Source organism: Sus scrofa, chromosome 17, assembly GCF_000003025.6.
Source record: "Sus scrofa isolate TJ Tabasco breed Duroc chromosome 17, Sscrofa11.1, whole genome shotgun sequence".
Classification (NCBI taxonomy): domain Eukaryota; kingdom Metazoa; phylum Chordata; class Mammalia; order Artiodactyla; family Suidae; genus Sus; species Sus scrofa.
In genome coordinates this window covers 36,410,573-36,432,414 of record NC_010459.5, presented here as the reverse complement: position 1 = coordinate 36,432,414, position 21,842 = coordinate 36,410,573, and the positions used below count along the sequence as shown (strand labels likewise).

Sequence of the window (21,842 nt, the reverse complement as noted above, 5' to 3'; positions counted from 1 at the left end):
GGTTCGATCCCTGACCCCCCATTCAATGGGTTAAGGATCTGGCGTTCCTGTGAGCTGTGGTGTAGGCTGCAGATGCAGCTCGGATCTGGTGTGCCTATGGCTATGGCATAGGTTGAGAGTTGTAGTTCCGATTAGACCCCTAGCCTGGGAACTTCCATATGCTGTAGATTTAGCCCTAAAAATAAAAAATAAAAGAACAGGAGTTCCTGTTGTGGCACAGTGGAAACAAATCCAACTAGGGACCATGGGGTTTCGGGTTCAATCCCTGGTCTTGCTCAGTGGGTTAAGGATCCGGCACTGCCATGAGCTGTGGTGTAGGTCACAAATGCAGCTCGGATCTGGCGTTGATGTGGCTGTGGTTGGTGGAGGCCAGCAGCTGTAGCTCCGATTCAACCCCTAGCCTGGGAACTTCCATGTGTCTCGAGTGCAGCCATGGAAAGCAAAAAAATATGATAATAATAAAAAAATAAAAGAACATATGTGAACACATACACAAACACATCTGTAAACAGGACTATCCTTAATAATTATGGGGCTGAGGGCAAAAGAACAAATACTGGTTCACATAGTAAATCGTTACTTACAATGTTTAAAAACCAATATTCTAATAAATAAAATACATTCTATTCTCCTACCTTCACAAACACATTCATAACAACCTGGAAGGCCAGATTCATATTTAGAATTCTTGAATTCCTCAGCTCAGTGACAGTACTTGGTAGCGTGTGGAGAGCCCACCCCCACAGCCCTCTCTGTCCTGCTGAAGGGGCTTATGGATGATGGCACATGGATGGACAACCCAGCCCGTCACCCAGGCTGCACCACCCCCCACACCTCCACTAATCCATGGGCACTGCAAGCCTAGGTAGGACTGCCCTCAAAAATGATGCCCTGGGGAATAGGCCCCAAAGACTCTTGAATCAGGTTCAAAGTGATCTGGATAAGGAATTCCAGTACTGGGGCGGCGGTAGGGGTGGGAGGGCAGCACACTGACGGGGCCAGAGTGGCCATTCCCCTCAGCCCCTTGGACCTACCTCATCTGGTGGAGAGGGACATGGCCAGAGGGACAGGGTGGGGTGCTCTGAAGCTCAGCCCAGGGCAGGGGCCCTTCCTTCCTGGGTCTACAGGGTACTATTGTCAGTACAAATAAAATCATGAGTACAAACACTTAGGGTATTTGATACAGATTCTGGGGAGTTGGGTCTAAAAAGATGGGCCAAGAATAAAGGGATCCAGGAGTTCCTGCTGTGGCCTAACAAGATCTGCAGCATCTTGGGAGCTCTGGAACATGGGTTCAATTCCCAGACTGGCACAGTGGGTTAAGAATCCTGCATTGGTGCAGCTGCGGCTTAGGATGAAACTGCAGCTCAGATCTGATCCCTGGCTAGGGAACTCCATATGCCACGGGGCGGCCAAAAAAGAAAAAAAATAGGGATCCAAAAACTTTACACTAACAAAAAGGATGAATTATCATCGCATAGTTAAGTAGGGAAGCATGCGCACATGTGCCGAAAACAAGTATATTTTGTTTTGCCTTTAAGTCTTGGTTAACAAGTGACTAAAGTTAACCTCACCTGGAGTTCCCTTCATGGCACAGTGGAAACGAACCCAACAAAGAACCATGAGGTTGCAGGTTCGATTCCTGGCCTTGCTCAGTGGGTTAAGGACCTGGCGTTGCTGTGAGCTGTGGTGTAGGTCGCAGACTCAGCTTGGATCTGGCATTGCTGTGGCTGTGGCGTAGGCTGGCAGCAATAGCTCCAACTAGACCCCTAGCCTGGGAACATTCACATGCCACAGGTGCAGCCCTGAAAAGACAAAAAGACAAATAAATAAATAAATAAAGTTAACCTCACCGATGAGGGAGCCAGAAGCCATGTGCCTCCTGGGGTGCTGTGCTCAGACCTTCAGTAATATCCCCCCTGCCCCCCGACACATCTGTAACTTGACAACCCCAAATTGCAGGACAATCCACACTGGATTTTACTTTTATAATCTCAGTGTCATGAAAAACAAACGCTAAGGAACTGTTCCAGACTGCAAGTGACTGAAGAGAGGCATCGACTAAAGACAACTGTGATTCTGAACTGGATCCAAGACTTGGGGGAGAAACGAGCTTGTCTAAGGACCTTTTTAAGGGCCATTGATGAAATTTAACACCACTACATTCTTAGATAATATTGAATTAATGTTGCTTTCTGCACTTTTTTTTTTTTTTAGGGCCCCATCTGCAGCATATGGAGGTTCCCAGGCTAGGGGTCAAATCAGAGCCACAGCCACTGGCCTACACCACAGCCACAGTAACGCAGGATCTGAGCCCCATCTGTGACCTACACAACAGCTCACGCCAACACCAGATCCCCAACCCACTGAGTGAGGCCAGGGATCAAACCTGCGTCCTCACGGATGCCAGTCAGACACATTAACTGCTGAGCTACGACAGTAACTTGCTACATTTGACAATTTTACTGTTACACGAGAGAATGTCCTTGTTCTTGGGAAATACATATTTTGAGTATTTAAAGATAAAGGGGCACAGAGTATCTGTGATTTATTCCCAAATGCTTCAACAAATATGTGGCAAAACGTTCACCATGTTAATCCATCTGTGAGAAGAGGAGCTCTTTCTACCGGTCTATTTAAATCTTTTCAATTATTTCAAAACTACAAGTTTTATGAGAGAGGAATGAGCTCTGTGTGTAGGTTCATGGACTGAGGCCAAAAGGGGAAAAAATACAGCTTGAGGGCAACACCCAAGAGCAAAGCACAAAAGCAGCAGAGCGTTCTAGTCCTCTGATAATGGAGGGAAGGAAGAGAAGCTTGAGATAGACAGTTAAATTGTTATCTAGAATGAGAACAGGTAAGATCAGAGGAAGCACTAAGATCAGAGGAAGCGCACGAAGGGAGGGGAACCGGGGGGCGGTGGTGTTCAGTACAAACCTGGAAACGGGTGACAGCTTACAACTGCCACTAGGCGAGCATGAGAGGGATGGGAGAACTGGTTTGCGGAATTTGCAGGGGCACATGACTTAAGGCCAAATGCAGTTACAGCTGTCCTGGAAACAGATCTGAAAGAGGCTCGGCTCTCCCGTTCGGCCTTTAAATCTCAGGCAAATGGTGTCCAATCTTTTAGAGACCCTTTAACCCAAACCTTCACTCACCCTGACCCGATCTGCTCTCGATATATCTGACGGAGGCTTATTGGTTTTCAACCTTTTTCTCGACTGAGACAGCTTAGCGGCTGTCCCCAAGTCCAAGGTAGCTCCTCTGTGAAGTCGCTGTGGAACTCCAAGGGCCTCGACCTGACTGCAGTCAGCCGGCCACATTTAGAACCAGGAAAAAGAGAATTCCATATGCAGAACACAAAACGGAACATCAGAATCCATCCCACAAACCATAATCACATAGCCATTTTTCATCCCATTTGAGACATTCTTTTTCTTGATGCAATTGAACTTACGGCAGTGACAGGAGGAGCTACAGCACACAGCCAGGACAAATATGAGTAGGAAACAACCCACAGGACATCTACAGCACAGAGTGCCCACCTCTCATGGAAACTGTGGAAAATGCCAGGGAGTCTAGTAATAAAGCAGGGGCCACCAAAACAAAACCATCAACTAGCCCCCCGTTGTGACTCTCCCACATCGGCAAGAGGCGTGAGCTCCAATTCTTTGAAAAGAGCAAGCTATAAGAGCACTGTGTGTAAGATAGAGGTCTTATAAAGCCAGACTTCATGGCAGGCCTAGACGTGACACAGTCTTGTGCCACCTTGCCCTTGGCACAGCACACGCTGGCCAAAGGTAAGTCTCTTGGGGAGAATTCAACCAAGGGCATGGACTCCAGACTTACACACACCCAAGCTGAATCACATTTCATGATGACCTAAATGTTCGCAAATTTTAACCCATTTCCAAGCAGGACCCCTCCCCAGATCTTCATCACAAAGAGAACCCCCACATACAGAAAAAACTTCTGCTCCCATTTCATCAACAAAGGAGAAAAAAGATTTTGTCACATTGTAAAACACGAAAAGTAGAGTGTTCAATAAAATGTCATAAAAGGTCCCGGCCCTTTTTTTTTCCTTCATCTTTTTAGGGCCACATCCACAGCATATGGAAGTTCCCTTGCTAGGGGTAGAATTGAAGCTGTAGCCAGTGGCCTATGCCACAGTCACAGCCACACCATATCGGAGCTGCATCTGGAACTTACACCACAGCTCACAGCAACAATGGATCCTTAACCCACTGAGCAAGGCCAGGGATCAAACCTGGGTCCACGTGGTTACTATTCAGATTCATTTATGCTGAGCCATGATGGGAACTCCAGGTGCAGGTCTTTTTTTTTTTTTTGCTTTTTAGGGTGGCACTTGCGGGATATGAAGGTTCCCAGGCTAGGGGTCCAATCAGAGCCTACACCACAGCCAACATCAGATCCGAGCCACATCTGTGTCAGCTCACGGCAAGGCCACATCCTTCACCCACTGAGCGAGGCCAGGGATCAAACCCGAAACCTCATGGTTCCTAGTCAGATTTGTTTCCACTGCGCCACAATGGGAATTGCAGGTGCAGGTCTTTTAAATCAGTTTTATTAAACTAGGTATTAATAAACTACAAGGGTTTACTTTTATTATTGTTATTTTGGCTGCACCTATGCAAACGGAAGTTCCTGGGCCAGGGACTGAACTTGTGCCACAGCAGTGATGATGCCAGGTCCTTAAACCAGTGAGCCACCAGGGAACTCCAAGAAGTTTAAAAGGCTGATGGCACTACACTTGACCATCTCCCACTACCTTTCGGCTTGGTGCCAATCCAACATTATCATTTCTACTTACAGCAGTCCCTGCGTTTATCAACATTTTTGTAAGGGCCTAAAATATACTAACTTCTATCACAATAAATGTATTTTCCTTCCCAGGGAAAAAACATGAGAATAAAGAGGAAATAATAAGATGCATTCCAAAAAAAAAAAAAAAAAAGAGGCAGGAGGGAGGGTGTTTAGATGAAAAAAGTCTCCTAGACAAACCTCTGCACAAAATATCTCTGGAAAGGTATTCCCTAGCGGCTCAGCAGGTTAAGAATTTGGCGTTGCACTGCTGTGGTGTAGATTCAACCCTTGGCCTGGGAACTTCTACCTGCCACAGGTGCAACAACAACAAAAAAATCTGGAGAAATGTTCAAAGTTCTATTGAGACTTGTTCAGGCATCATTTGCCAATCCTAAGGAGATTTTACTCTGCTCCCTAAGAGTAGAGATGGTGCCAGGTGGTCAGGGCTTCAGCAACAGAGTTCACTGCCCCAGGGAAGGCACCTCCACTCCACTTGGCAGCAATGCCAACACTGTTGTCTCTAGCCACTGAGGGTCAAAAACTGTATCCTAATATACAGTGGGTCAACAATGATCTCTCAATAAAGGTGACAAAAACAAAAACTTGTATCCTTCTCAGCTTTATGAAATTTGTCAAGGAGTTCCTGCTGTGGTGCAATGGAATCAGCGGTATCGCTGCAGCATCAGGATGCAGGTTCAATCCTCAGCCCGGCACAGTGGGTTAAAGGATCCCGCTTAGGCCTCAACTGTGGCTCGGATCTGATCCCTGGTCCGGGAACTCCATATGCCACAGGATGGCCAAAAAAGAAAAAAAAAATTGTCAAAAATTTTAAGGTGCAACTTGATAGCTGAGAGGCTTTTTCCTTTACAAAACTGAATAAATAAGACAGAAGTCATTAACTGCTGGACCCAGAGGGGAACCTGATGATTAATCACACCTTCAGCTGAGGCCAACTCAGCCCACATGACCTTTAAAATCATGCTCTTCCTACCACACCACAATGACAATGAGAACTCCAGGTTCACATACCAGATTTCCAAACACCATGATTCAAGAAAGACAACAGAACCTGAGTGGTTCAGTACCTACTTACCCATCTCCTCTCCAAAAAACAAAGGAAAAAAAAAATTAAGTCAAAGAGTTGAAAATCCTTAGGAAATTTTTAAAAATAATTTTTATTTCATTCAACACTGAATTACTGTTTCTTCTCTCAGCCTTTAAAATTAATAGGGAAGGAGGTTCACACACAGGGACAAGCTGGGATTAGCCTACAGCTACCTATAAAAAACAGTTTATTCCATTCTTCCAGGCAGGGTTTAAATTTTCAAAGTAAAAACAGCAGTCATATATAATTACACATGTTTAACACTCACATTATTTTGTAGAAAAACATATAAAATACAAAAAAAAAAAAAAAAAAAAAAGGCAGTTATCAGGTTAGAAACCTTTACAATGCTAAGAGCCAGAAGACCCTGAGGTATGCTGGATCTTAAGATCACTACTACTTCACAATATATAAATGGGCCCCGTTATGAGAAATCTAAATACGACGTGATCAAACAACTGTGAGACAAGCAAGAGAGGAAAGAAATCTGAAAGTCACTCAAAGTTTAGACAAGGCTAAACTATAACAGATCCTGGGTACAACACAATTAGATTTCTTGCACTAAATGGTGGTTCAGGGGTGGGTTTATTAGCAAAGCTCTCCCTGTAGCTTGCAGCCTGTGGAGGGGAAAAATAGCCAAACACATGTGTTGAGCCACTTTTTACTTCATCTGTCAAAATCTTTGAGTCACAACTTTTATTAAAACACAAACGTTGTACACTTTACAAACCATTTCTTATCAGTGCAAATTTTTTTCAAAATTTCACATGCACAATGTATGTAGTTGATGCTGAGAAGCATTGGGCTTTTCTCTGAACCAAAACTGTTCCTCAGCTGATGAAAACTGGCCTCCAAAAGGTAACATTTGCTGGAAATGGGCACTCACTCTCCCATTCTTTCTGGTTCCGGTATCCCACTAGCTTCTAAAGACCTAAGTTAACTTTTTCCTGGCTCAGAAGGGATCCTGGGGGATGCATCCTCACTCATTTCCCCACTGAGCCAATGAAAGGCCACACTCTGCAGACCAGGGATGCAGGGCCTGGAAGAGGCCCTGGTCTCAACTGCTGGTCCTTGGCCTCCCGATCGCAGCACTTCTCCTTCCTTCATTCTAGTAAAGGTGACAGAAGGGCTCACCTATATATATATAAATACACTCCTTTTATATATTCAGGCTACCCACTTGCATGCTTGACCCTGGCTTAACTCTCATAGTCTGCCCTGCAATTTGTCACTCATCCATAAAGGCTGAATCTTATAAACTCATCTTTGTCCCCGCAGGAAACTAGTGTTAGGACTCACTCTGATGGACTCTCACTACCAGCTTCCCAAATCTCATTCCACCATGAAAACTGAAAAACTAAACACATCAGTAAAGGGAATAAACTGCTCTTCCTCCTGTTCCTCACACCTGCATCCAGCTTATCCTCACCAATGATTCCTGCAGACTGAAAAACATTCAAAGTAAACCAAGGTAAATTTAAGGGGAAAATTTTTTTTTCATTTTTAAAGTAAGACACCTTACAGAATTTCAAACTGCTAACAGATCACTTTGTAATCCTAAAGTGCTTTGAAATGATCACAGGACAAAGATTTGCCTCTCCAAATCCACAAAAACATGTCTGTGAAGGCTACTTTCACTTACATTTCAAAGCCTCAAGCCACCAACACAAAGGAGATACAGGTTACTTTAATTTTTAAACTATATATATTTTATATATATATACATACGCATATATATGGGGGGGCAGAGAGAGAGAGAGAGAGAGAGAGTGTGTGTGTGTGTGTGTGTGTGTGTATCCTGGAATAAGAGGCTTAGAACTCCAACTCGAAGACCAGACCTGCTTATACCTAGATAACCAAATTAATGAAGCAACCTGACTATAACCTCAACAGAAAGCTCTGTGCTCCCAAGACTAAGATAACATTATTTTCCAACTCAGATTAAGTCCAAGAAGAAAAAGCCCTTCACAAATTACAGCTGCATAACAACCTGGCTGAAGGCATCTATCTAGGGTGATGGCTCTAAGGATAGTCAAGTTCAAAGTAAAAACATAGAATCCCTCTGTGGGCTTTCTTACAAGGACTCTATGTACTCAGCTATATTTTCACATCTGAAAACTGAGAAGAAAGCGGCAAGTATCAGAAATAAACGTGAACTCATCTGGTTTTAAATTTTTATAGCTGGAATGTATGTATTCAAATAGTATTTGATGTACTCCCAGTTGACAGCAACAGTGCCAGACCAGCAAAATGACTGATGATTTACAAACACTGACCACAGGCTCAGGTTCAGCTTGGTTCAAAGCAATTACTTCCACTCTGTTGACAGCAGTCAGATTTGGGTCACCCACATACTAGCAAGCTAATCTGATTAGGCTCATCAGGCTCTAGAGCCTAGGTTTTGCCTGTAGACTATGGTGAACTAGGGTACACATCACAAAAGGAGTTGCTCATACCAAATCTCATAAAGCAATCCTTAAAGAAAAACTTCCCTAGAGTCATTTTGGTACAGCAAAAGAAAACTGCTTCCTTTCCAAAACTTACTATTCCAGAAAGCAAACCCTAAAGAAAATACCTGTTTTTAAATCAACAAATCTGAATTACTGCATCACTGAACCTTCACTTAAAAGAAAATGGTGGAAGGTGTGCTTGAGACCATAACTTCACTTGGGGAAAAAACAGGATCAAAATCAGTCTGAAAACTGAAAAGACCTGGACTCATCAATGCCAAAAAGCTGAAAAAGCAACATTAGAAGAACTTGTTATTTATTTTACAAAACACTCAAGGCATATCTTAAGGAACAACCTCCTGAATTCTCAGGATACACAAACCTTGTCCTAAACTGTTCTGATCTATAAACAATTTCAGTCTGGATTTGAAGAACCCAAGTGGGGCTTTCTAACAGGGTGGTCGCCTTTTCTGTTTCCCAACTCTGTCTGATCTCAACAAGCACCCAGTGAGGGAGACACTGCAGCCAAAATCACCATCCCTGCTTGCAGGTCAGAACGAGAAAAGAGATCAATTAATTAGCCCCAAAGTCGCAAAGCTGGACCTACAAGGACTCCACTCTGATGTCCCCCCTGCCAGAATCAGACTTGAACTTGTAGGCATAAATATAAGGCCAAAATACAGGTCTGAAGACTGCAATAAGCCCATATCACCCAAGATACGGAGTAAAATGCGGATTTCTAACCTCCTGACTCAGAATTTCTGAGACTGGACTTCAGAAGTATGCCCATCAAGTTCTACAGGTGATTCTGACGCCCATCAGCTTGAGGACCACCACGAGTGAGTCCTACATCTTAATCCAGCCAGAGAAGTCATCTGTATACCTATCCTGAATACAACACAGACCTCGCCAAGCAAACAAAGCAGCTTTTCAAGTTTACCGCACCAATGATCTAACCTGAATCGGTCATGTTATAAGACTCTGTGTTGCCTCAGCCTAAAGAGCCCGGCCAAGGGACTAATTAGGTCAGAGGTACATGCAGTATCAGCTTCACTCTTTCCAAGGGAACTTCTCAGCTGATATTACTCAACATAATCTTCACAAACCATGTACTCCTGGAGGTATCTTCTTGTAGATTACCAACACACACGGTATCCAGTTCCTTCTGAAGGTACCTAACATTTTAAGGAAGGTATCATAACGTTAACTCTAGAGGAATTAATGTGGTGTATAACCCTAGGCAACGTCATCATCAAGTGGGGTTTACAGAGCCCTATGTGGGTACCCTAAAGATCATACAGAAAACTTCCTTCTGCCCATTTAACTTTCACACTGGAAATGGCAGCATGTCTTCTTCTGAATTCATCTCTTATAGCACAGAATTTTAAAAGGGAAGAAAAAATGGTGATGATTTCAGGTTACATTATAGACTGACTGTGTTCACTGACTTTGAAATACACTTTCAGGGGGAAAAAAAAAAGCATTGCCCCATGGTATCCACCAAGCTCTGTCCTGTATTTCTCTGGAGCAAACAGCCTGAAAAGGTTTCATGGCAGCTAGGCTAAGCCTTGGACTTCTGAAAGATCTCTCACAGTAACAGGAGAGTGTGAAACAGCAGGAGACTGAGAAATGTACTGAGAAGAATGGAGAAAAAAGAAACAGGCTTAGAAATAAGCACATTTGAAAAAACAGCGAAGGATTTCAAAAGATTAGACCTAATTTAAGAAAGAAGCATGGGTACCTTAATCATTTGAACCTAAAAGAATATACCCAGGGCAAGACAAATTTCAGAAGACATGACACTCTTGAAATACAGAATTTTATTTAGAAACTGTTTAAAGTAGAAAAAAACCCTGTCAAGAAAGACCAGGTGGAAAATGGGTTCCCAATAAAATGGAATTTTAGGGCAACAAAAGTCTAAAAGGCCACAAAAGAGAAATGGCACCACTGTTATTTGAACAATGGCTAGTTACTTGCATTTTTTGGCATTGTTAATCACTGAATCTGGGTTTTCCTCTGAATTCCACACAGAGCATGCACTACACAACAATTTTATCATAAAATACCTGCTTGCTACACACATTTTAGGACAAGCTACCACCAGAAACAAATCAATACAAAAACATCAGGGGCCGAACAATCTCAGTAGTGGGTGACACACATTTTGCAGAATTCTGCCAAAACAGGGGAACTGAACAGGCTGTGGGCAAAGCAAATGAGGGAGAGTTAAGGAATGAAATATTTTAAATATTAATAATTAATTCAGACATGGTACTGTATTTTCTGCAAAAGAAAATTAACATTTAGTAACACGCTAACATTTTTATCTCCAAAGAGATTAGTGCACTGGCAAAGTATTCCAATAACAGTGGAGGGCTGTGGACAGCAGGTACCGAAAACACCCAGCCTTGCAGATCCCAAGATCGTGATGGCCTTCACTGATCACTCCCTTTGCCAGAGGTCCACAAAGAACTCGGCGGCATGATCACCTGCCTGCTGAACTTCCCCTCTAAGCAGCAAACTTCAAGGAGCCAAAGAGGAGTCCCCAGTGGGCAAGGGGAGCAGAGAAGGAACATGTTTAATGTAAACTTAAAAGACAGTAAAACAGGACACAACCCCCATTCAAATCCCAGAGATGTGGGCAAGTCCCCAAAAGTAGCTGGTAGATTTAAAAACTGGACACACACCTCATTTCAAAAAAAAACCAAAATAAAAAACAAAAACACAATACATAGAAATTTCAGGAAAAACTGGAAAAATCACCAGAAAAATGCTCAATGAAAATCACGCTCTTCGCTTCAAACATCTCAGGGCTGAAACTCACCCTTTATTCATCCAGGCAACAATGCCTCTGGCTTCTGAGCAGGGATGCAATTGGTCAAGGACACTAAATAGCTTTACAGAGCAACTTTTTAAACTTTCCTTTGGGGCCAAGGTCTGGGCCTACGAGGATCAAGCAGCCCTGCAAGGGCTGTGAACTGCAGGTTCCAAAGGTTCCAGGTTCTGGCCCTTCTTTCCCAGATGCCATGCCAAACACATAAAATCTCCGTCATGTTACATTTTATATTTTGAAATATGGAAGCATCTTTTAAATACTCTTAAGGCATTTATTTACTAAACGTTCTCTGCCAAGATTTCACATTAGCTTAAAATTCAAATCAGTCTTTATATTTCTCTACTGAGGTCTCCACCTCAGTATATGACGCAAAAATCCCTTCTCCAGCATCAGTGTTACCAGCATCCACATGGTGAGCCCCATGGTCGGCCTCTTTGTTCCCTAGGTGAACCAACTAGATGTTAATACTGCTCTGCTATAAGGTAAAAGCTCCTAACTCAAACTTATTGGAAAAGGAGTGAAACTTCTGCAAAGTGCACTTTAAGAAGAGGTACTTTTTGCTTATGAAAAGAAACCAGTGAGTCCTCTAAGAATAATAAAAGGGAGTATTTTACAGTTAAGCACATGATTTGGAGTGAAGAATTCGGATGTTGCTCGGCTGGTCCAGGCTGTTAATACTCTTCTTGCTCCTCCTGTGGGCCCCCTTCATCGGGTATCACGAAGCCTTCCTGAAAATGGGAAAATGAGAGAGAGGAAAGCTATTATCCAACGCTGAATGATGGATCAGTTTCTACTGTGGGTTCACTTTCCTCATTTTTAAAGCCTCTCAAGGTCAACAGTTCCTGTTTCTTCTACACACTTGGCATTTAATGGCACAAGGTCAAGTGACTGTTATCAGTTAGGGAGTGGAATCACATGCCACAAAAGGCAAAAACTCAGCATAAATTTACCTTCAAACCTTTGTAGTGACGGATGTGTACAATTTTGATTACGGTGAAAATTTTTCACATCAATTGTGCTATTAAGTATGTACAGTTCATTGTGTCGACTGAACCTCAACAGAGTTAAGAAAATTTACCATCAAAAAATCCTAAATCACCCTAATAGTACCACACCATCTCCCCTCAATAAACTGTCCACCCAGTCGGCTGTTCCCTTATGCATTCCTTTGACCGCACTCAGTACCAGGCATCTTACTACAGGTGTCATGGGCATTTTGTTTACTCAAAACACCGCCAAAACTCGTTAAGAGCTGCTAACCCAACATTAGAGGCCTAGGAAAACATCAGCTACATGGCTCCCACCTCCAGGGCATCTGGAATGTATGAATGGCTACCTATCCTTCCATAAAATTTTAGACGTCCCCTTAAATTACTATCTTATTTTTTAAATTAAATCTCTATTTTAAGTATATTTACATAGAATATGACTCCACTAAAATAATAAAGACTGGATCAAGGACCCCTACATCTTCATCTTTGTTTTGATTTTCTTGCACAGAGCAAGCTCAAAATAAGGATTTATTGAACAATTATCAACTTTTCGGTCATCTGTCTTAATCCCCCCAAATTCACCTAATGTATTTAGAGGACAGTGTTAATGATAGCATTAATACTACCTTGTATTTTTATACTGTATTTATACTGTACTTTTATACAGTATATATTTGTACACTGTCACATACTACAAAACACTTAGACATATACTGTAGTTGGAACCTAAAGACCTTGCTAAGCAGGCAGAATTATAAATAATTACAGCCATTAAACAGTGGATACAGCAAGATACCAAATCCTAAATCAAGGGAAAATCAGTTTTCTCTATTCAGCTAACAAGGCACAATTAATATCAGAAGTAATACACATGGATCCCAAAAAACTTGACCACAAAGTACTTTGGGGAAATAGGAACCAGGCACACTCTAGGTGGGAGAAGCAAAGGTCCACTCTGTGGACAGTGGACTCTGAATAGGAACCATGTGCCTGGTTCTCCAAGGCAGGCCTGTGGCCCTAATTTAAAAGAAGGCAGCATCTTAGGCTGAGGAGCCCAAGCTAAAGGGGGTGGAGTGGGGATGGCGGGGTTAAGAGCACTTTGTGGCACTCATGACCCATCAGTGGCCACAAACTACAGAAGGAGGGCAAGCCAGCCACGTATCCGTGTCCTATGCCTGCCTCAAAGGTTCTTAGGCCTCAAGGCAGAGGCTGAACCTGGGCAGAGGTGCCCTCTGGCTGACTCTGAGGGTCAAAGACAAAGTCTTGTGATGAATGCTATGCTGAAACACAGCAAGTATCAGCAATGAGTTTGCCAAAACCAACCAGATAAAATGTATTTTCTCTTAGGTGACAAAATGGCAAGAAAATATCCTCATGTCAACACGTACATCTGTGGCATAGAGAATGTCCACAATCCTCTGCAATACAGGGTTGTTTTCCCCCTCATTCTCCTGGCAAATCAATTCAATGTTTCTCAGTTTTCCAAAGTAGAAATCTCTCTCTTTCTCCAAATCTTCAACGGTAAGTTTCAGTACGTTGACCTGCACAAGACATGAGAAAGCGTAAGTCACTTGGCATTCACACACCCAAGTGTATCAGCCAACCTTCAACACAAAAAGAGATGTAGTCTTTCATCAAACTCTCCAACACAGACAAAAATCTCACTTTAGCTTAATGTCAATTTCCTTCAGCCCCAGATAAATAACATTGGCTTGTTCATGGTGCCTCACTACAGAAATTCCCCAGGGAAGGACAGACTTCACCATGAAACATGAAGGAACTTCTCAGGGACTCAGACAAGATCAAGGAGAAAAAACCATAGGAGTCTGACACATACAGAAGCAGAACCCACAACCTGGCCCAGCAGAATAGATGACAATCATAGACTGAGTCTTCACCAGGACACTTGGTCAATTAGGTCCAGGTCTTTCTACAAACTGAAGTCAATGATAAGAGAATGTCTGGACCAAGGGAGCGGGTAGAGATAGTTAGCCAGGAGGGGAAGACCAGCTGAAGGTGAAGCGTACTGGCCAAGACAGCTAGGACTGGGGTGGGGGCGGGGCGGGGGAGTGGGCCTGGGCATGGAAAACTCAAAGATTCGTTCCCCCCAGCACGTCGGGGCTAGGGCACAGTCCCTGAAAGAAAGGCACCCTCTGAAGACAGTGTCCTTGCACCACTCTCTCTCCCAAGAGAGTCTCAAAAGGGAGAGAAGATGGCAGAGGCAGGAGCAGACTCCACCACCACCACCACTAGCTCCCTTGGGCAACATCAACTCACCACCTGCACTGCAGGATCCTCCAGGAGCCCCACTGAGGGACTCTAACTTCCACAAAGAGGCAGTGAAGAAATAAACCTCAGTGCTTGGGCCAAAACTCTATCCAGCCAAGAGTAATAAAGTCATAATAATTCTTGTGGTCCTTGGTGTATTTTAAGCACAATGCATCTTCATTCAGAATTATGACATGTGAATTCAATTTAACTCTCAATGAATGCAAATTACAAGGCTCATGGTGCAGCATAAAATCCTCACAGCCCTTACAGGTTAGGGCTACATGGAAAGCCAAAGGGACAGCCTCTGAGCACAATTTGGGCAGCAGGGAATCCTGGGAGTCAGAAGGCACCACAGAAGTCCAGTCACCTTCTGCACTTCTAGCTGCAAAAACAGAAGGAAACAGCTTATCCAGCTGCCTTCCCCACAGCCTGATGAAGAAGCCAGACCCAACCGAAGGGATCAAGTCCCACCCCAGGGTGGAAGGAGGCTCCTCTTCATAACCTGCAGTCAAGAAACATCCAAATGAGGAGGTGATCAGAACCACCAGGACCTTTTTGTCAAAGACTTAACTTCAAAGTTCATCAAAGACCAAACCAAAATCGAGGTTCTAGACACACTTTCACTATTCCTTTAGCAACCAAGGAAATCACTTTTAAAAATAACTGAAAGTTTCAGAGTTCCCGTCGTGGCTCAGTGGTTAAAGAATCCAACTAGGAACCATGAGGTTGTGGGTTTGATCCCTGGCCTCACTCAGTGGGTTAAGGATCCGGCGTTGCCATGAGCTGTGGTATAAGTCGCAGATGCAGCTCAGATCCCAAGTTGCTGTGGCTGTAGCGTAGGCCAGCGGCTACAGTTCTGATTAGAGCCCTAGCCTGGAAATCTCCATATGCCACGGGAGTGGCCCTACAAAAGGCAAAAAGAGAAAAAAAATTAAAAAAATTTTTAAATAAATAAATAAAAATAACTGAAAGTTTCAACAGGAGTTCCCACTGTGCTGCAACAGGATGGGCAGTGTCTTGGGAACACTGGGACACAGGTTCAATCCCTGGTCTGGCACAGTGGGTTAAGGATCCAGGACTGCCACAGCTGCTGCTTAGGTATTGACTGCGGCTCAAATCTGATCCCTGGCCTGGAAACTCCATATGCCAGCAGGGCGGCCAAAAAAGAAAAGGAAAAAAAAAAAAAAAAACAAAAGGAAGTTTCAATAAAGTACTACCATCATCTAGTAGCCAGTAAAATGAAATCATCCATCTGCTTCCACTCTCCCCAGCCCTGCTAGCTGCTTTTCCTTAAACTACCAGAAAGTGGAGAAGGGAATAAAAGGATAAGAGGTGACTAACTGGCAGTGGAAGCTGCCTTGGATCTTCAGTTCCAAGAGCCAGGGAAAAGGCCTTCTAATCTCAGGAGAAGGAAAGGGAAGTCAAAATAGCTCAGCAAGGCATAGTGGCTTGGAGTCCATCTGTCTATGCACATTTCACTAGTGCCTTCCTCACAAAGCCACCTTCTCTGGCCCGCACATCATCGAGGTCATCAAAACCCAGTTCCATAGGCCCCACCTACAAGGCCAAAGCAACAGTCCCCCTTGACATCACCCGATTAACTATGAATCCACAAGAAACACTCAATAATCACACACCAACTCACTAGCTTTCACACGGCACCCCTCTAACTGCTTATTTATAAAGTTATTCAAAGGCTATGGCTAATAATCAATGTCACTCCTTCGAACCTTTTTAAGGCTTTGGACCTGCACTGGCCAATGTGGCAGCTCTGAGCCATCTGTGGTGTTTTGAGCACTTGAAATGTGATCAATGCAACTGAGACAGGCTGGACTTCAAAGACCTAGTACAGTGTTCAAATGTAAAATATCTCATTGATAAGTGTTTCTATTGATCATGTTAGAATACTAATATTTAAGGTATGTAGGGTAACATGTTCCTGGAATTAATTTGTTTCTTTTTAGTTTTTCAGTGTGCCTACGAGAAAACTTTAAATTACATATGCTCCTCACATTTCTGGTTTGCATTCTATTTCTACTGAATAGCACTGTTCTATATGAAAATCAACTAAATTTCTCCAGGATGACTTAGAATACACTGCTCTTCTCTTATTAGCCTACTGAGCACACATGGCTCTACTTCACATATCGGTCACGTCCCTCAGACCTCCACACTTTATCAAGGCCACCCCTTCAAATACTTTGAGGATTAGCGAGATCATGAGAATGAGCCATGGTATGCTCAGGACTTCCACAACCTGGCAAGAATCTGAAACCTTCACATTAAAAAAAATAATAACAAAAATTGGAGTTCCCATCATGGAGCAGTGGAAACGAATCCGACAAGGAACCATGAGGTTGAGGGTTCAATCCTTGGCCTCGCTCAGTGGGTTAAAGATCCGGCTTTGCCGTGAGCTGTGGTGTAGGTCGCAAAGGAGGCTCGGATCTGGCATAGCTATGGCTATGGCGTAGGCGGGCAGCTACAGCTCCAATTAGACTCCTAGCCTGGGAACCTCCATATGCCATGGGTGCAGCCCTAAAAAAAAAAAAGACAAAAGACAAAAAATAAAAATTAAAAATAAAAATTAAAAAATAACAAAAATCAAAACCCTCTGCAGCCCAAACAAATTAATTCTGAGGGAGGGCTGGGTGTGAGCTGGGTCTATACCAGCTCAGGCTATTAACCTCTCCAAGCTGTCCTTCTCTATAACATCTCACAGGGCTGCTGCACCAGTGAAACCCAAGTGCTGTGTAGAGCAATGGCACACGCGCTCTAAAATGATAGCTTTGGGGAGTTTCCTTGGTGGCTCACCGGTAATAAACCCAACTAGTATCCTTGAGGACAAAGGTTCAATCCCTGGCCTCGCTCAGCGGGTTAAGGATCTGGCATTGCTGTGAACTGTGGTGAAGGTCGCAGACAATCCAGCAGCTACAGCTCCAATTCAACCGCTAGCCTGGCAACTTTCCTATACTGTGGAAGCAACCCTAAAAATTCAAAATAAATAAATAAAAATAAAAAATAAAAAAGGTGGTTTTGTGATTCCTGTAAACTGTTTAATTTTGGCCACACCCACAGCATAAGGAAATTCCCAGGCCAGGGACTGAACCCGCGCCACAGCAGGGACAACACCAGATCCTAAACCTGTTGAGCCACCAGGGAACTCCTCCGAGGACTTTAAAACACACTCCAGAACTTATTTCACTCTAAACAGACCACAGACAAAAACCATAATCATCACAACTATCTTTCATCTGCTGCCATTTACCCCATTTATCCCAAATATCCTTCCAGGCACCTGACAGAACATCAGCTCATGTGAGATCCAATCAACTATCCTAAGCAAAGCATTAGCCCCACTTCACAAGAGGCAGTGAGTTCACAGAAGTTAACTCACTTGCCCCAAGTGGAAGTTTAGCGGCAGAGCCAGGACAACCCCCAAATCCACCGAGCCCGAAGCCTGTGTTCCCACCACAGGACACCAGCAGAACAGCAGTCCCATGAAGCCCACTGCACTGCCTCCCAGACAGCACAGTGCCGGCTGCTGAGCCTGGGCACTGACAGCTCTTTACCCGATTTCACTCTGAGACTACTTCCTGTGTACACCTGTGCCTAGCGACCAGTTGTAGCAGGGAGGTCTCCTCATTCTCCAGGCCTTCTGTCCTCAAAGTGACAGTGCCCAAAGGGTGCTTGAGGCTGCCACAACAATAGGGATGGTGATGCAGTCACCTCCACACTCCAGAGGCACCTACAACCTTGGAGCACACACAAATCAAAGGATGAAAAAGACCAAATCTGATCTTTGAACAGGCTTTTATGTCTGATTTCCTAAGAGTATGGTCTGAGTCACAGGGGTCTGGATTAAAGTAAGGCCATTTCCCCCAGGCTTTAGGACTTGGTTTTTAGGAAAGCAAAAGGGTTCAATCTCAAACTCACAGCAATCAGAGAATCCTTGATTTTAAATCTGGAATTAAGCAAGAGCATCACCCAAAAGCAAACAAAAAAATGTAACTGTAAGAATTAGTGGGGGGTAGGGGGAGTTCCCACTGTGGCGCAGAGAAAACAAATCCAACTAGGAACCATGATGTTCCAGGTTCAATCCCTGGCCTCGCTCAGTGGGCTAAGGATCTGGTGTTGCGCAGACATGGCTCCAGTCTGATGCTGCTATGGTGGCATAAGGTGGCAGCTGTAGCTCCAATTCGACCCCTAGCCTGGGAATCTCCATATGCGCAAGCACGGCCCTAAAAAGCAAAAAAAAAAAAAAAAAAAAAAAAAAAAAAAAAAAAAAAGAATTAGTGAGTGGGGAGGGATGGATTGGGAGTTTGGGACTGGCATATGCACACTGTTGTATATCACGTGGATGGTCAACAGGGACCTGCTGTATAGCACAGGGAACTCAATATTCTGTGATAACCTATATAGGGGAAAAATCTGAAAGAGAATGGATATGTGCACATGTGTAACCAAGTCACTCTGTGTGGTAAAAAGAAATTAACCTAAGACTGTAAATCAACTATGCTTTAATAAAATTTGAAAAAATGAAAAAGAATTAGTGAGAAAATGTCTAAAAGTCTATAATGTGCTCTGATCCACAGAGACCTCTACCAATTACCTAATCCTGAAGAAGACATTTCGAATCACTGACCTATTAAGAACAGAAACACCAGTTCCACTCTCAACTTGATTCTCTGGTGACCCAGATTTTAGCAGAAAGACTGTCAAATCATTTTTTTAAAATTATTATTTAGAAAGGAATTCTCTTTTATCTTTTGTCAGAGCCAAAATTCAAGAGACATTCTGAATCCCACAAAACCCTAACAGTGTTCCAGAGTTCCAGAGACTTTCAACAGGGTTCTACTGTACGGGATGAGTTCCAAACATACATGGGTTTTTGCCACACTAACAGACCTCAGAAATACCTGACACCCCTCTTCCATGCCCATGCTCACAGCTCCTGAAGTGCACATGTCACAAGGATAGCTTGTATGCAGACAAGGCAGGTCTTTCCACGAGCACATGGACAAGCCTGCCCTACTCGTGGTGGCGAGAGCCCTCTCCTCCAAAGTGCCTCCCGCCTCAGACACAGGAGGTGCCTACCTGCTGCATCAATTCGGCTGCTTCGTCATCCCCGTTCCCCACACCAGGATTCTTCCGCACCACACCTGGGCCAGCCTTAGGGGCTGCAGTAGTTCTGTGTGTTGCAATGGGCCTCTGTGGAGCTAAGAGAAGTTTTTTGGTTTTTTTTTTTAAGAGAAGAAAATTTAAAATAAAAAAAGAACCCACCAGACAACAAGAGGAAGCTGTAACCAACTGCCCTCCACGGCTGTGCAGTGAAGAGACCCAATGTAGAGAGCCCAGCATGCGAGACAGCACCCCCATGTTTGTCCAAAGTGGTTTTGCATCCTGGCAGCACAGTTAAGTACCAGTTTTAGCCATGATCCTTCGTGCTGGGAGTAAGTCCTTCTGTGTGGTCTTTTTTCCGCTGGGGTGGATAGGACTATCCTCTGAAATAGGCAAAGTCATGCTGGTACATACAGATGTACCTCAACCCAGCTCCAACCAAATCCATAAACAGGACAGCTTCATGAAGCAAAGGAAAACTTCACACCAGGAACTCACAGCCCCAGCTGCTGCGGGGTGCCCATGATTCCCCGCCTGGAAAGTAAGGTGCCTCCTAACTCAGAACCTCAGGTTCCTTGGAGCAGGAAGAGGAGGGGCAGACTGCTCTGACCACTAAACACTTTAAAACCTGTACCTTGCTTACCTTTTAGAAGATATTTAGAAAGGTGGAGAGAAAAGCAGCACAATGACTAGAATTCACAGACTTCACTCGGTAGGAGTGGCCAAAGCAGATGAACACTGCTGAAAAAGTGGTAAAGGGCCAATCCATCTACGAGTTAAACTAATCAAGAATGGGCTACCTCGGGGAGGAGGGGGAGTGGCCTGGGGCTTTGGGACTGCCGTGTGCACACTGAGATATACAGAAACTGGCCAACAAGGACCTGCTGTATAGCACAGGGAACACTACCCAATATTCTGTGATAATCTATGTGGGAAAAGAATCTGAAAAATATATATATAACTGAATCACTTCGCTGTACAGGCGAAATTATCGCAACATTGTAAATCAAATATGCTTCAATAAAACTTTAAAAAATGAAGGAATTCCGTCGTGGCGCAGTGGTTAACGAATCCGACTAGGAACCATGAGGTTGTGGGTTCGGTCCCTGCCCTTGCTCAGTGGGTTAACGATCTGGCGCTTCCGTGAGCTGTGGTGTAGGTTGCTGACGCAGCTCAGATCCTGCGTTGCTGTGGCTCTGGCGTAGGCCGGTGGCTACAGCTCCGATTCGACCCCTAGCCTGGGAACCTCCATATGCCGCAGAAGCGGCCCAAGAAATAGCAAAAAGACCCCAAAAAAAAAAAAAACAAAAAACTTTAAAAAATGAAGAAAAAATGGCTTTTCCTCAAGGCAAATTTATCTATCATCATTTTATTCATTCATTTAGCACTAACCTTGTAAAGCTTGTATATTATACAAGCTTAGAAATATCTGATCTGGACTTCCCATTGTGGCACAGCGGAAACAAATCCGACTAGATACCATGAGGTTGCGGGTTTGATCCCTGGCCTCGCTCAGTGGGTTAAGGATCCGGCTTTGCTATGAGCTGTGGTGTACATAGCAGACGCAGCTCGGATATGGCGATGCTGTGGCGGGCAGCTGTAGCTCTGATTCAACCCCTAGCCTGGGACCCTCCATGGCCTTGGGTGCAGCCCTAAAAAGCCAAAAAAAAAAAAAAAAAAAAAAAATCTTATCTTCCTGACACCCCAAACTATTCAACAACCATAAAGGCCTTTTCACCCCCAGAAACAAGCATCTCCTCTGGAGGATCTCTAGTATATCCTCAAGACTAAATGCTTAATGCAAGTCTGCACACGCTTGTTAGCAGCATGTGAAATAGGACATGCACAAGATTATCTGGTGCAGTTTCCCATTCTAAAAAGCTAAAGAATAAAAATACTCCACATTTGAAGAAATCTGAATTTTCATATATTCTGATGGGAATGTAAATGGTTTAGCCACTCTGGAAAACAGTCAGGTACTTCTGCCAAAGGCTAAAGAGAGTTACCAATGACCCAAGAATTCTGCTACAAGAGTACATATGAAAATATTACGCTAAATGAAAGAAGGCAGACACAAAAGACTACATATCCTATAATCCCATTCAGAAATGTTCAGAACTGGAGTTCCCTTGTGGCACAGTGGCTTAAGGATCTGGTGGTATTGCTGCAGGGGTTCAGGTCACTGCTGTGGCACAGTTTCCATCCCTGGCCTGGGAACTTCCACATGCCATGGGCAAGGCCCCCCC

The 21,842-nt window shown here is 43.9% G+C and overlaps 1 protein-coding gene across 4 annotated transcripts in view; it reads right to left on the bottom strand.

Annotated features, from left to right (window-relative positions):
• MAPRE1 (microtubule associated protein RP/EB family member 1) overlaps nt 5,980-21,842 on the bottom strand; it is a 35,738-nt gene continuing 19,875 nt past the window's right edge. For 3 of the 4 annotated variants that reach the window (XM_005672836.3, XM_021077333.1, XM_021077334.1), the window contains exons 5-7: nt 19,573-19,694; nt 13,596-13,748; nt 5,980-11,943 (exon numbers count right to left, since the gene is read on the bottom strand). In XM_005672836.3, coding sequence (XP_005672893.1) covers nt 11,887-11,943; nt 13,596-13,748; nt 19,573-19,694 — 332 coding nt within the window. In that variant the 3' untranslated portion in view covers nt 5,980-11,886. 4 annotated transcript variants of the gene reach the window in all.